This window comes from Lutjanus erythropterus, unplaced genomic scaffold (assembly GCF_056507025.1).
Source record: "Lutjanus erythropterus isolate fLutEry1 unplaced genomic scaffold, fLutEry1.hap2 Scaffold_193, whole genome shotgun sequence".
NCBI lineage: Eukaryota > Metazoa > Chordata > Actinopteri > Lutjaniformes > Lutjanidae > Lutjanus > Lutjanus erythropterus.
In genome coordinates this window covers 33,899-47,280 of record NW_028146670.1, presented here as the reverse complement: position 1 = coordinate 47,280, position 13,382 = coordinate 33,899, and the positions used below count along the sequence as shown (strand labels likewise).

Below are 13,382 nucleotides of genomic sequence, written 5' to 3'. Positions count from 1 at the left end.
AGTACATAACACAAGTACTTCATACACAACATTGCAGTGCTATGGTTTGTAATTCAATGTTTTGTCCATCCTTACTATATGAGTGAAGTACATCGTGTAGGTTGTTGATTAATATCCATAGTGATCACACATCTAGAAAGTGATTAAGCTTGTGATGCTGATGAAGTCAACAGTGTTTTATATATCGATAAAATGAGCTATCGTGGTTTTGTGTTGTCTGATACTACACATTTCCTTTACTCTATAAATTAATGTCATTGACGAACATAATTTCTTGACCTAGTGGATGAATTCATGAGTTTTCATGTCGGCTCGTTGAACATTTAAACCATATCATGTTCTATTAGATCACAGTGTACTAGGCTGTTATACTATATTACATTATATCATAGTACATTACATAGTTATATTATTAAATCATATTGTATTGTGCTATTATGCATATACCTCACTTTTTCCCCAAGCATGTATCAAGAACAGACACGCATACAAGTACCCATGGGATGATTCATCTTGTTTGTTCCCACTGTCATTGTATTGTCATCAACAACATGTAAATAAAAAAAAAGAAATAATGTTGAATCACACTGATTGCAAGTGAATTCAGAGTCACACTTATGAGTAATGATGTGGGAATAGAAATATTGTAATAAATAATTGGTTGCTTTGTCCATGTGTCTTTCAGATGCCACGCAAGGTGAACCGTCGTGCTGAGCACATGAGGAAGACCTGGGCTGCCCGCAAGCAGTCCAGTGTCCCGCCTCCCCCCGATGACCCTGGCTTGGGCACTGGAGAAATCCATCCCCACCAGTACGCTGTGATAGCGAGCAAAAACTCTGAGAATACTCTGAAATATGCTGAAAAAGCGCAAAACTCTGACAAAACTCTGAAATATGCTGAAAAAGCGCAAAACTCTGATGAAACAATGAAAAACTCTGAAAAAACCTCTGAAAAAACCTCTGAAAAAAACCCTGAAAAACCTCTGAAAACCTCTGAACAACCTCTGCCTGTCTCTGATCACTCTCTGCCTCCCTCTGCTCAATCTCTGCCCAACTCTGGCAATGTTCCTGAACAGAATAATCACATGTCTGATATTCCTGTCCATAAGCAGTGTGTTGAAATGCATGTCCCTGCCACCATGACCGAAGCTGTTGAGGCGCCTCCTGCTGAATCCAAGCTTGCAGAAAACCATCCTGATGAAAGTGCTCCTGCTGAAACCAGTATGGCCCAAGCACCTGTAAAGTTTTTTGTACAAGGGTCATTCTCACAGCTCCACTACCAATTTGGGGATAATGCAGGTAAACAGTGTGTAGCTAACAGTTTAGCAGCAGTGATGATGAATGAGTTGAAAAGCATAACAACCTGGAGTAATGACAGGAAGAGTAATGATGTTGACACTGTTCTTAATGAAGGCAACAAGTTGTACACTACTCTTAAAGATGGTGGTCAAATAAGTGGGAAAAGTGGATATCTGCTTCTTGATGAGTTACCAAATAAATATGTAATGAAAGATGCACACTTCTCAATAAATTGGGGTCCAGCTTTCAGTGGTGCGGTTGGTGTTTTTGATGAGCCTGATGATTCAGATATGAGAGATATTAATGTACCACTGGACATAGCAATCCAAAGAGCACTGATGGATCATGATGCCTGCTTTGTCACTTTTGGTAGTAACACATGTGTGGTTGTCAAGCAGTGCGGCCATTTTGCTGTATTTGATCCTCACAAACGCAACAGTCAAGGTCATGTGGATGGAAAGACAGGTAAAGCTGTGGTTGTTTATCACTCCGACTACAGAGCGCTGTATGAGCACCTGGAGAAGCTGGCACAACAACTGGTTCCTTATTTCCGCACATTTGAAGACATGCCATTTGAGGTCAGAGGAGTCACGGTGAGAATCACTGGCGACAAGGTGCAACATTGCGACATGCCAACCACCAAGGTAGACAATGTAACAGACAGCAATGTCAACAAAAGCCAAATACAGAGACCACTTTACAGTGCTGTGTTAAAGGGAGAACATACCGGTAAAACACCAGCTACATGCACCAACTCCTTGTATGAACATATAACCAAAAACAAGAGAGATTCCTTTGAAGTAACTAATTCTGATGTGCAGATAATTGCAAACAGCCCACAACCAGTAAGCGCTATGAACACATCACATGGCAATGACACTGATACAAATACAGATGTTGAGATAACAAATGTATCCAAGATGTCATTTCCATACAAGCCACTGAGTGCAGTGACAAAAGGAAGACTTTGTTCACAGATGGGTGTGAGAAATGAGAATACAAAGCAGCTGCCACCTCAGGGAATGCCAGCTATGGGAAGAGTCTGTGAAACTAAATCAATTGCAGGTGATGGCAATTGTTTCTTTCGAGCTTTATCCTATGCCATTTCAGGAAGTGAGAATGGACACATGAAATTGCGCCGGGGAATCGTTCAGCACCTGGAAACAAATGCAGCAGAATTCCACAAGTACTTGAGAGCTGGCCGTTCCTCTATTCCAGATCATCTTAACAGTTCAAACATGAAATGCTCAGGTATATTTGCCACTGAGATTGAAATCTGGGCAGCTGCTAACCTACTGCAGGTTGACATATACACATTTAATGCAGACAGATGGAATCATTACCCATGCATTCACATACCAGGTAACCATCAAGCAGGAAACAGAAGTGCTGAGGCCATTTACCTGAATCACAAGGATGGGAATCATTATGATGTTGTGACATGTGTAAAGGATGCACACAACGACTCCATATGTGCCTCATTTGACAAACAGGGCGGTCAAGATGAACAAAGTTCAGATGGAAATACAAAGAAAGAACTATATCATGCAGATCGTTGGTCAAGAAAGAGGAAGTTGAAGGCTTTGGAGGAAACCTATGCAGCGAACAAAGAGGAGATTTCAAAGAAGAGAAAAGCAATGTATGTCACAACAAAAGCTAATCATCTAGAAAGAGAAAGAAAAAAATATGCAACAAATGAGCAATACAGAAATTCCACTAGGAATGCAAGTCACAAAAAGTACTATACAGACTTGGAGTATAAACACCATACTTGTGAGCGTAGTAAGAAAAGATATGCTTCTAACGAAGTGTTTCAACAGCATGTTTGTGAGCAGAGTAAGAAAAGATATGCTTCTGACCATGTGTTTCAGCAACGTGTTCGTGACCACAGCAAGAAAAGATATGCTTCTGACCATGTGTTTCAGCAAAGTGTTCGTGACCACAGCAAGAAAAGATATGCTTCTGACGATGTGTTTCAGCAAAGTGTTCGTGACCACAGCAAGAAAAGATATGCTTCTGACCATGTGTTTCAGCAAAGTGTTCGTGACCACAGCAAGAAAAGATATGCTTCTGACCATGTGTTTCAGCAAAGTGTTCGTGACCACAGCAAGAAAAGATATGCTTCTGACCATGTGTTTCAGCAAAGTGTTCGTGACCACAGCAAGAAAAAATATGCTTCTGACCATGTGTTTCAGCAAAGTGTTCGTGACCAGAGTAAAAACAGATATGCAAATACACCAGATCTGAAGAAACAATTATGTGAGGCAACAATGCAGAAGTATCACACTGATGAAAAATTCAGAGATGCAATTAAAAGTAAAAAACGTGCCAGTGTTCAAAAGCAAAAGGACAGGAAATTTGACATTACTTGTGTCATAGAGGATTTCCATAAAACAGTAAAGAATGGCCCCGAATATGTCTGCTGTTGTTGCCACAGACTTCTCTTCAGGTACCAAGTCAAAGGCTGTATGAAAAACAAATATTCTGCTGTGGGTTCTGATGGCAACGCACTTGCTGATAAATGTATAACAAGTACATATTTGCATGTATGTGATAAATTATGTGGAAAAACTTGCAGTTTTCAAGATGAGGCTTTTTCCAAATTGTGGATCTGTCATACATGTGATAGGCATCTTCTCAAGGGCAAAGTGCCTGCCCAGAGTGTTGCTAACAACTTGCATTTGAAACCCATTCCACCTGAGCTAGAATGTCTCAATGAGTTGGAACAACACCTCATTTCTCTGCACATTCCCTTTGTCCGATTCATACCGTTGAAGAAGGGAGGCCAGAACTCTGTGCAAGGACCAACTGTGTGTGTGCCATCCAATCTGTCGCACGTGACCAGCATTTTGCCAAGGGATGAAAGTGAGGATAAATTGGTGAGGATGAAACTGAAACGTAAATTGACCTACAAAGGACACTATCAAGACATGCATGTGGATACTGCAAAAATCAAAAGTGGTCTGAATTATCTAATACTCAACAATACATGGTACAAGGATGTGAGTATCAACCCAAACTGGATCAACACATTAGAGGAAACAGAGAATGAAACAATTGAAGATGAGATGACTGAAAGTAATGAAAAAGTTGACGATGATGATGCACCAGAAATACAAGATTTTTCACACATTAAAGACCAGCATGGGATGTTTGCATCCTCTTGTTTGCAACCTGTGGATTTGGGTCAAGAGATACTAGATCAGCATTTTGATGGCATTTTATCCATTGCCCCAGCAGAAGAGAATTCTCCAATTAGACTGTTGTCTGATGGCACAAATGAACCCAAATGTTTCCCAGTCTTATTTCCCAAAGGAGCGCCTACTTTTCACGATGAGCGCCCAGAAAGAATAACACTATGCAAATATTTCAATCAACGCATACTTAATGCAGATGGCCGTTTTGCTCAAAACACTGACTATTTATTCTATGCTCAATATATGTCAGAACTGAATCAAATACTGTCAAATGTGTCAATAGCAATGAGAAAAGGAACAGATAAAGGTTTGAAGGAAAAGGTTACCACAGACATGCTTACAGACCTGGAATCTTTGAAAAAAATTCTGCACTTTGATGAGGGTTACAAATTTCTCAGGCCTATCAGAGGAACACCTCCATTTTGGCAAGCAGCACAGAAAGATGTGTTTGCAATGATAAGACAGCTTGGTATTCCTACATGGTTCTGTTCATTTAGCTCTGCTGACATGAGATGGCCTGAAATGCTGAATGCTATGCTAAGGCAAGAACGTAAACAAGTGAACCTGGAAGACCTTTCATGGCTAGACAAATGCGCATTATTAAAACACAATCCAGTAACTGCAGCCAGGATGTTTGACTACCGATGGCATTGCTTCCTAAGAGATGTTATCCAGAGCCCTGCAGCACCAATAGGCAAGATCACAGACTACTTTTATCGAGTGGAGTTTCAGATGCGTGGCTCGCCCCACATACACGCGGTATTTTGGGTTGACAAAGCTCCAAAAATAGACAAAGACTCTGATGCAGAAGTTGTAGAGTTCTGTGATAAATATGTCACGTGTCAAATGCCATCTGATCCGGACCTGTTGGATTTAATTGATGTGCAGAAACATAGTGAATACCATGCAAAATCTTGTGACAAAAACAATGCAAAGAAGAAGAAAGGAGAAATACATTGCAGATTCAACTTTCCAAGACCTGTCTCAGAGCGCACATTTATCACCAGACCAGGTGTTGATGCAGAATTTAAGGAACAACAAGAGACTGGCTCTGAAACACGTGAAGGGGAAATTCTTTTCCGCCCAGTTGTCATGGAAAATGAAAGCGTGGAGAAACTGTTTGAACAAATGAAAACTGTACTCTCAAACTGTGAACAAAGACAAAAGTTCCACTCTGCTGAGCAATTTTTTGAATATTTTGGCATATCACAAGAATTGTTTCAGAAAGCAAATTGTCAGCTTACCAAAAGGACGAGCATCGTACTACAACGGAAACCACAAGATGTTTGGCTAAACCAGTACAATCCTGATCTACTTCGCTGCTGGCGAGCAAACATGGACATTCAGTTTGTTGTTGATGCATATTCATGTGTCGTGTACATTATTTCATATGCCCTCAAAAGTGAACGAGAAATGGGACTGCTGCTTGATCAGGCTCAAAAGGAGGCCATGAATGGAAATTTAGAGGCCAAGGAGTCAATGAAAAAAATTGGCACAGTTTTCTTGCAAAGCCGACAAGTTTCAGCACAAGAATGTTGTTACAGATTAACGGGCCTACCACTCAAACACTGTTCACGTGGCACACAGTTCATACCAACTGGTGAACATCCTGTTAGAATGAGTGTACCGTTGAGTCAACTTAAACAGCAAAATGATAACAGTCAGACTGACGACCAGCATTTATGGATGAAAAACATTGTGGACCGATACAAAAACAGACCAGACACGCCACCATTTCTAAACATGTGCCTTGCAACATTTGCCTCAGAGTACAGAGCTCTTCCTAAATCACAGATCCCCAAAGGTGATAATAGTAATGTGATCCAGTTGAAAAATAAGTTTGGCTTTGTTACCAAAAGAACAAATGAAGAGAAACCTGCTGTGATCCGTTATCCAAGATTGTCACCACTGAAGCAATCTGAAGCCTACCACCACAGCATACTGCAACTATTTTTGCCCCATTATTTGGACTGCCAACTGAAACCTGCACAGTTTGAAACATACAAAGACTTTTATGACCATGGTGCTGTGAACAATGAGAACGACACATTGGAGAATGTCAAATCTATAGTGGGTAGAAACCGTGCTCTGTTTGAGAAAGAAGCTGACCAAATAGATGAAGCGGAAAAGATGTTGAAAGAAAATGGGGAACTGGAAGATGCGTGGTCACAGATTTGCCCACAAGCTGAGCTTGAAAGACTGGAATGTCAAAAATTAACAGAGGAAGACACCAGTGACACAAATGATGAACAGTGCAGTAATGATAACATCCCAGATCTACAGCCAAATAAACAATCTGTTTACACAGTAGAAGCTAATGGAACTCAAATGACAAGAGCTGATGCTTTACAGTTGTTACGATCTTTGAATGAGGAGCAGTCTGCAGTTTTCTACAAAGTTCGACAGTGGTGTTTGCAGAAAGTCAATGGTGAGAATCCTCAGCCCCTAAAAGTATTCATTACCGGTGGAGCAGGAACAGGCAAAAGCCATTTGATCAAGGCTATTTATTATGAGTCAACTAAAATTCTCAAAAGACTCCATCCTGATCAACCAGATGCCACTACTGTTGTACTAACAGCCCCGACGGGTGTAGCTGCCTACAACATAAATGCAAATACTATACATAATACATTTTCAATCGGAACAGACCTGTCCCTACCCATCAAAAACTTGACAGAAGAAAAAATAAACTCTTTGCGTGCAAAACTAGGAAACCTTGAAATATTGATCATCGATGAAATATCTATGGTTGACCACAGACTTTTAACATATGTACATGGAAGATTGAGACAAATCAAGCAACCAGGTGACAACACCGCATTTGCTAAGGTGTGTATTCTTGCAGTCGGAGACTTTTATCAGTTGCCCCCAGTGAAAGGTTCTGCTTTGTACAATGACTTCAAGTACATAAACCTATGGGAGGATGAATTCCATATTGCTGAGCTGACTCAAGTAGTCAGGCAAAAGGACTCAGACTTTGCTCATGCCTTGAATCGCATACGCACTCGTGCAAAGGACACACCTCTTCGAGACCCTGATGTTGAAATGCTTAAAAGTTGTGAAACTGGAGAAGACAACGACGCATTGCACATTTATGCTACAAATAAAGAGGTTGATGATTATAACCTGAAACGCTTAAATGTGACCTGTCCAGAGTCTGTCACCATAAAAGCACGTGATTATGAGAGAAATGCTGAGACAGGAAGACTTCAGATAAAGGATGGCCATCATCACAAGGTTTATAATACTTGTCTCCAGAAATACATCCATGTAGGAATAGGAGCTCGTATCATGTTGCTGAAAAACATCGATGTGTCTGATGGACTCGTAAACGGTGCTTTTGGAACTATTGCAAAAATGGTGAATGCCAATCAAGATAGTGAAGACAATGAGCAAAATTTCCCAACTTCCATCCACGTGGCATTTGATGACCCCAGGGTTGGTCAAAAACAGCGGGCAAAAACACGCACCATTGACCCTGAAGGGAGAACGATAACCATCCTAGAACCTGAGGAAGAACATGTTACCCGTAACGGAGGCTTACGCAGACAATATCCAATAAGGTTGGCATGGGCATGCACTATCCACAAAGTACAAGGCTTAACCATTGACAGAGTTGTTGTGTCTCTCAAAAAGATTTTTTCCTCTGGACAAGCATATGTCGCTCTAAGTCGTGTCACAAGTCTAAGTGGCTTAACAATTGAGGACTTTAAAGAATCTGCCATTTATTGCAATGCAAAAGTATCAGAAGCAACTGGCAAAATGCAGCCATTTATACCACCTCTCTCTTCCACCAACACCTCACGATCTGCTTTCACCATCATATTGCACAACACTCAAAGTCTTAAAGCTCACTTTCCAGATGTTGAAACTAACACTCTAATGAATAATGCTGATTGCATTTGCCTTACAGAGACATGGTTAGGAGTTGATGACCCACCACAGCAGCCTTGTCTTACAGGCTTCCAGTTCACACACGTTTCTCGAGGTCAAAGTTATGACAGCACTCATACACAGTTGCAACACTTGAAACAAGACTCTCATGGTGGAGTTGGAATATATCATTCAGTGACAAAAGATGTTCAAATATGGCCTACAAAATGCTACAATATTGAATGTCTGATATTTCAAGTGAAGAGCATTAACTTGACTGCTGCTGTTGTTTACAGACCTGCGAGTTACCCTGTTGCCATCTTTTGTCAACATCTAAAACAACTGATTGACCTCATTGATCAATGCCCTGGCATGAAAATCATTATGGGAGACTTTAATGAAAATGCACTGGATAACGGTAAGCTGGTGAGATTTTTCACTGTACAAAATTACACCCAGTATGTACAAACAGCAACAACTGACAAAGGCACTTTAATTGATCATGTTTATGTGAAAGATGGTGCTAACATACTTGTGGATGTGCTGCCAATTTATTACAGCTATCATGAAATGGTACGTATTGCAGTTCTGTAGATTTATCTTCGTAGTACACATTATTGAATGTTGCCATTATCATTTTCATCTGTCTCTAAGTCTGTCACAAGTTTGCACATGCATTTTGTAAATAATTTCAACATAATTTATTTTTAGGACAGATTATACTATGTTTTTAAAATGGGATTGTCTTTTATGTATTATTCTCTTTCTTGCATCAAAAACTATATATTAATTTTTTGATGGAGAAATTGAGCATTAGTCTGCTGAAAAGAAAATACCTTGGGAGACTCCAATGGACCCCATAAAGACTAGCGACCACTTTGTTGGAGCTAGCGGGGATCCAAATTAAAGATAAATAGAGTCTCCCATTATGCCAATGCAGACATGCTCAGCAATGAAATACACACTGATGTGTACATGTTTTAATACCAAATGACAAAATCAATTTAACTGATCACCTGTACATCCGAGACTGCTGATGCTTCGAGTATATGACACCTACCATGCCCGGGAACATAATGCACTTTCTATAGCCTTTCTTTCCACCACTGTTAATATTACCCTTGTTATTGTCATTTTCATATTTGAGGAAGCTTACCACACACACAAGCACACACACACACACACACACACAGACACACACGCACGCATACATACACGTCCTGAACTATCACACTGAGGCAGCATCCCATATCAATCCAGCAACTAGACTACTTCTCCTTCAACAGGTAAACCTCCATCATTTGACTTATCATGTCTTTCTTATTTGTATGACTGGCTGTTAATTCATATAGTACAGTTAACTTGTTTCATGCAAAAACAATCATTCATTCTTTCTTTCTTTCTGTACCTGCTTTGCCTTCTCTTTTATATCATGACATATGACTCAAAATATCTCCTCATTACAATTATTTTCTTACAGAAACCTGAACCTGTGGAGAAGCATCCAATATTCCCCATCAAAAGCTGTGGAACCTACACCTGTTTGAACACCACATCCTAATCCAAAGACTCATATGAAGCTAAAGTTGTCCAGAATACCTTCAATCACAAGTTCAAGGCCACATAAAAAGGTAAGTAACTCATTTTAACACACTGATCACATTCACATGCTTTTCATGCTAAATATGTCACTTACAATTCCTAATCCTATGTCCTATATCTACCTCAAATTGTTTCCATAAATTATAGCCATGTCTGTATTTATTAGGAGCCCAGACATCATCTCCAAATTCATCTGGAACTCCCTTGGGCAGACCGTCAACTATGTACAGAAAGCCCTCCTCGTTACTTGGGGCACTTCCATTCTCCCGTTGCACTACAATAATCAACATGCAGGATTTTGCCCTGGTAAAACTACTGGATTGCTTCTTCAATCAGGAAAAGGTAGGCCATGACTCAGTTAACCTGTTTACCAACCTTGCCCATAGATGTGCCATAATTACTAATTCTACAAATGTTTTCTGTTTTCTTTCAGACTTTCCCAAGCCAGTATTATGATGTGCAACATCAGGACTGTGGGCAAAGACAAAGGGACTCATGATTACGTTGTCTAGTGTGGTCTACCATGTCCGTGCTCAAAATAATCAAATATCATATATTCAGCACTGACGTGACCCTTGACAGGACCCTTTCCTTCAAGAATCATTTAAAAGTAACGGCAACCAAGGTGAACTCTTGTAACAACTTGCTCAGCAAGCTTGCTGGTGCAAAATGGGATATTTCAACCTCCGCACTACAAACCTCAGCAACATTGTGCCCCTGTTTGGTCCATGTCATACACCATGTGGACATGAAGCCTGCCCTCTCCAACAACTGAGTTGAGAACTGGCCACCCTCCACACAGCAGACCAGGAGGCAACTGTTTGGCTGAAAGACTTTGTATTTACTAAATAAATAGCACTTTTTTGGGACATAGACTCATGATATACAACATCTTGAATGTTTTATTTGAACACTGAATTTTGTAAGGGGAAAATTTGGATACGCCAGGTTGTATTCATATGTATATATATATATGTGTGTATATATATATATATATATATATATATATATATATATAACATCTGTCAAGTAACCATATATGTTCATGCTTAAGGACACACACAAACAACAATATGCGTATTTTGGTATATTTGCAAAAGGTTCTTTTTTATTGATATTATAATGATGACTGCTTTCTTTCTTTTTTGTGATCAAGTTTTTATTATTTCATTTTCTTTTTTAACAATATACCAACATTATGTCTGTTTTCGATATTTGGTGTTTACTTTGATATTACAAGACATTACATGTAATTCATTGTCCAAACAAAGACATGTATTGCAATGGTGTGGAAATGCTGTGTTGCCTTGATGTGGATGTACACTCATGACTTTTCAAATATAGTGCTAATTCATGCTTTTAATAATAAGAAAAGTATTAATTATTTCATATTCATATAGCTCATTCCATTGAAAAAATACATTACTTTTTTTTCTCATATGACTGACACTGCCATATTTTCACATGGGATGTATTTCAGTTACAGTGTGAAACTGTTAATACAAGTAGTTAAAACAAAATGGAGTCCCTGTATTCATTGTTCATCAGACACCCTCTGCAAATTTAGAAAACAGATTTCACTCAGAACCCAAAGCAATTCATTTCCTGTCAGGCTTTTACTGTAAAATGTGGCCAGGAAAATATTGAGTAACAACAATGAGATCTAGCTCAAATTTTGCAATTGCCCCCTTGTGTCAATTTTGTGTTACTACAAAAGTAGTTTGACTGACATATGGATGCAAATATCTGCTATGAGTAAAATGTCAGATATTAGGATTAAATAAATTATCCACAACATTAGCATTAAAAAATAGCATGTTTGTAGTGTTTAATCTATGAAGTTAAAAATTTTGGACCATTTCCAAAAGACTGCAGAGCTGTACAATTGACTTGTGTGAAAGCAAAAAAGTGGTTCCCAGATTTCTCCGCTGGCCCATCTTTTTATGCAAGAAATTAAATACACATGGGATAATGTCAGAAAATAAAACAACAACTAAAATGATTCATGGATAGACTACAATCTACTGAGACATGTTGTGGAACTTTGGTTTAATTTCCTGCATCAAGCATGTGAGTTCAGAAAATAAACACCGGGTTCATTTATTTCCTGCCAGAGGCTTTTGCTATGATATTTGGCCGTCAACAGGTTGCTCGCATGTGCCGATCACCCTCTTGTGACAGTTCTGTGTTACTACAAAAAAAAAGTAGTTTGACTGATGTATGCCTGCTATGACTTTGATATCAGAAATTATAGTTTAAATGAGTGACCAACAACAGTAGCACTGGAAATAGCGTAATTACATTGTTTAATTTACTAAGTCCAGAGCCTTGGGACCATTTCTGAAGATGTGCATATACACAGGTCAAACTATGAAATGGTTTTTCTAACAGCTAAACAACACTAAAAACTCTCACTCTCTCTCCCTGGGTAAACTGTACACAAGACGTGAATGTGTGTGTGTATCTATATAGCAGATTTATAATAGTATTTATGTCTCACAATATCATCATGTAACACTGATTGAGTCAAATAACAAAAGGAGCAATCCCACACATGTTCATGCTATCAAAAGAATAATTTATTTTGCTAATGAACTCCAAAGAAGGTTAACCCATATGTACATTGTATATAATGAGGCTGCATACATAGGATTCATGGCAATTAGTTTGTGACTATAGAACATTCTAACCTAATTCCAAAACAACCAACTAAATACAAAAAACACTCTCTACCCTTGGGTTCAAAGGCTAATTGACAAGAGATAATGATGCTTCGATCAGGCTGTAGTACTGTACAGACAGACAGACAATGGTCGATTCAGCCAGATGCCAGCCATCTTCTCTACAAAAGTTCTCCAACACTGGCACACAGCAGCAGGAATTCCAGACACAGCAAGATGTCCTCCTCTACCCATCACATCTGAAAAATACATAAGGCATAAATCAATTAATTACTATAAACAACCATTAGACAACATTTGTTGTGAAAAGATAAGATAGTAAAATGACTCCTTTACAATGACAGATGGCATGTAGCTCAGAACAGACTACAGCTCCCACCATGTTGCCATAAATGGTGGTAGAATTACACATTTTATAAAGGAACTTGCTTGTATACTCCCAAAAAAACAAAACAGAAAAAAAACCCAAACTGACCAGTAACTTATGCATCTACACTTACTCAGGACATTATTATGTCTGTTTTTCACAGAGTAACATACTCTATGTCTTAACTTTCCACACATTTGTCACCATCTTCATACTTGTCAAAATGGCAAATTAGGTCTTTCACACCCATTTTTGAACAGTCAAATACTATTGACTACTTTATATTGTGATGACTGAACACTGATGCAGTTTGACTACAACTATGATCTTCTATTGATAACACCTTACATCTGCTAGGTGGAGT

At 39.0% G+C, this 13,382-nt stretch overlaps 1 protein-coding gene across 1 annotated transcript; it reads left to right on the top strand.

Moving 5' to 3' along the window:
• Nucleotides 1–1,636: 1,636 nt before the first annotated feature.
• Nucleotides 1,637–11,653, top strand: LOC146303953 (uncharacterized). Its single transcript, XM_084714319.1, has 5 exons — nucleotides 1,637–1,942; nucleotides 4,298–8,786; nucleotides 9,849–9,999; nucleotides 10,137–10,312; nucleotides 10,404–11,653. The coding sequence occupies exons 1-3, from the start codon at nucleotides 1,637–1,639 to the stop codon at nucleotides 9,854–9,856; spliced, it is 4,803 nt and encodes a 1,600-aa protein (XP_084570445.1). The 3' UTR covers nucleotides 9,857–9,999; nucleotides 10,137–10,312; nucleotides 10,404–11,653.
• Nucleotides 11,654–13,382: the final 1,729 nt, after the last annotated feature.

Bases quoted from the DNA above. Each gene is read 5' to 3' on its own strand.
- LOC146303953 (XM_084714319.1), top strand. From the start codon at position 1,637: ATGGATCATGATGCCTGCTTTGTCACTTTTGGTAGTAACACATGTGTG. The intron at 1,943-4,297 runs GTAGACAATGTA...ACATGGTACAAG, and splicing joins GCGACATGCCAACCACCAAG to GATGTGAGTATCAACCCAAA.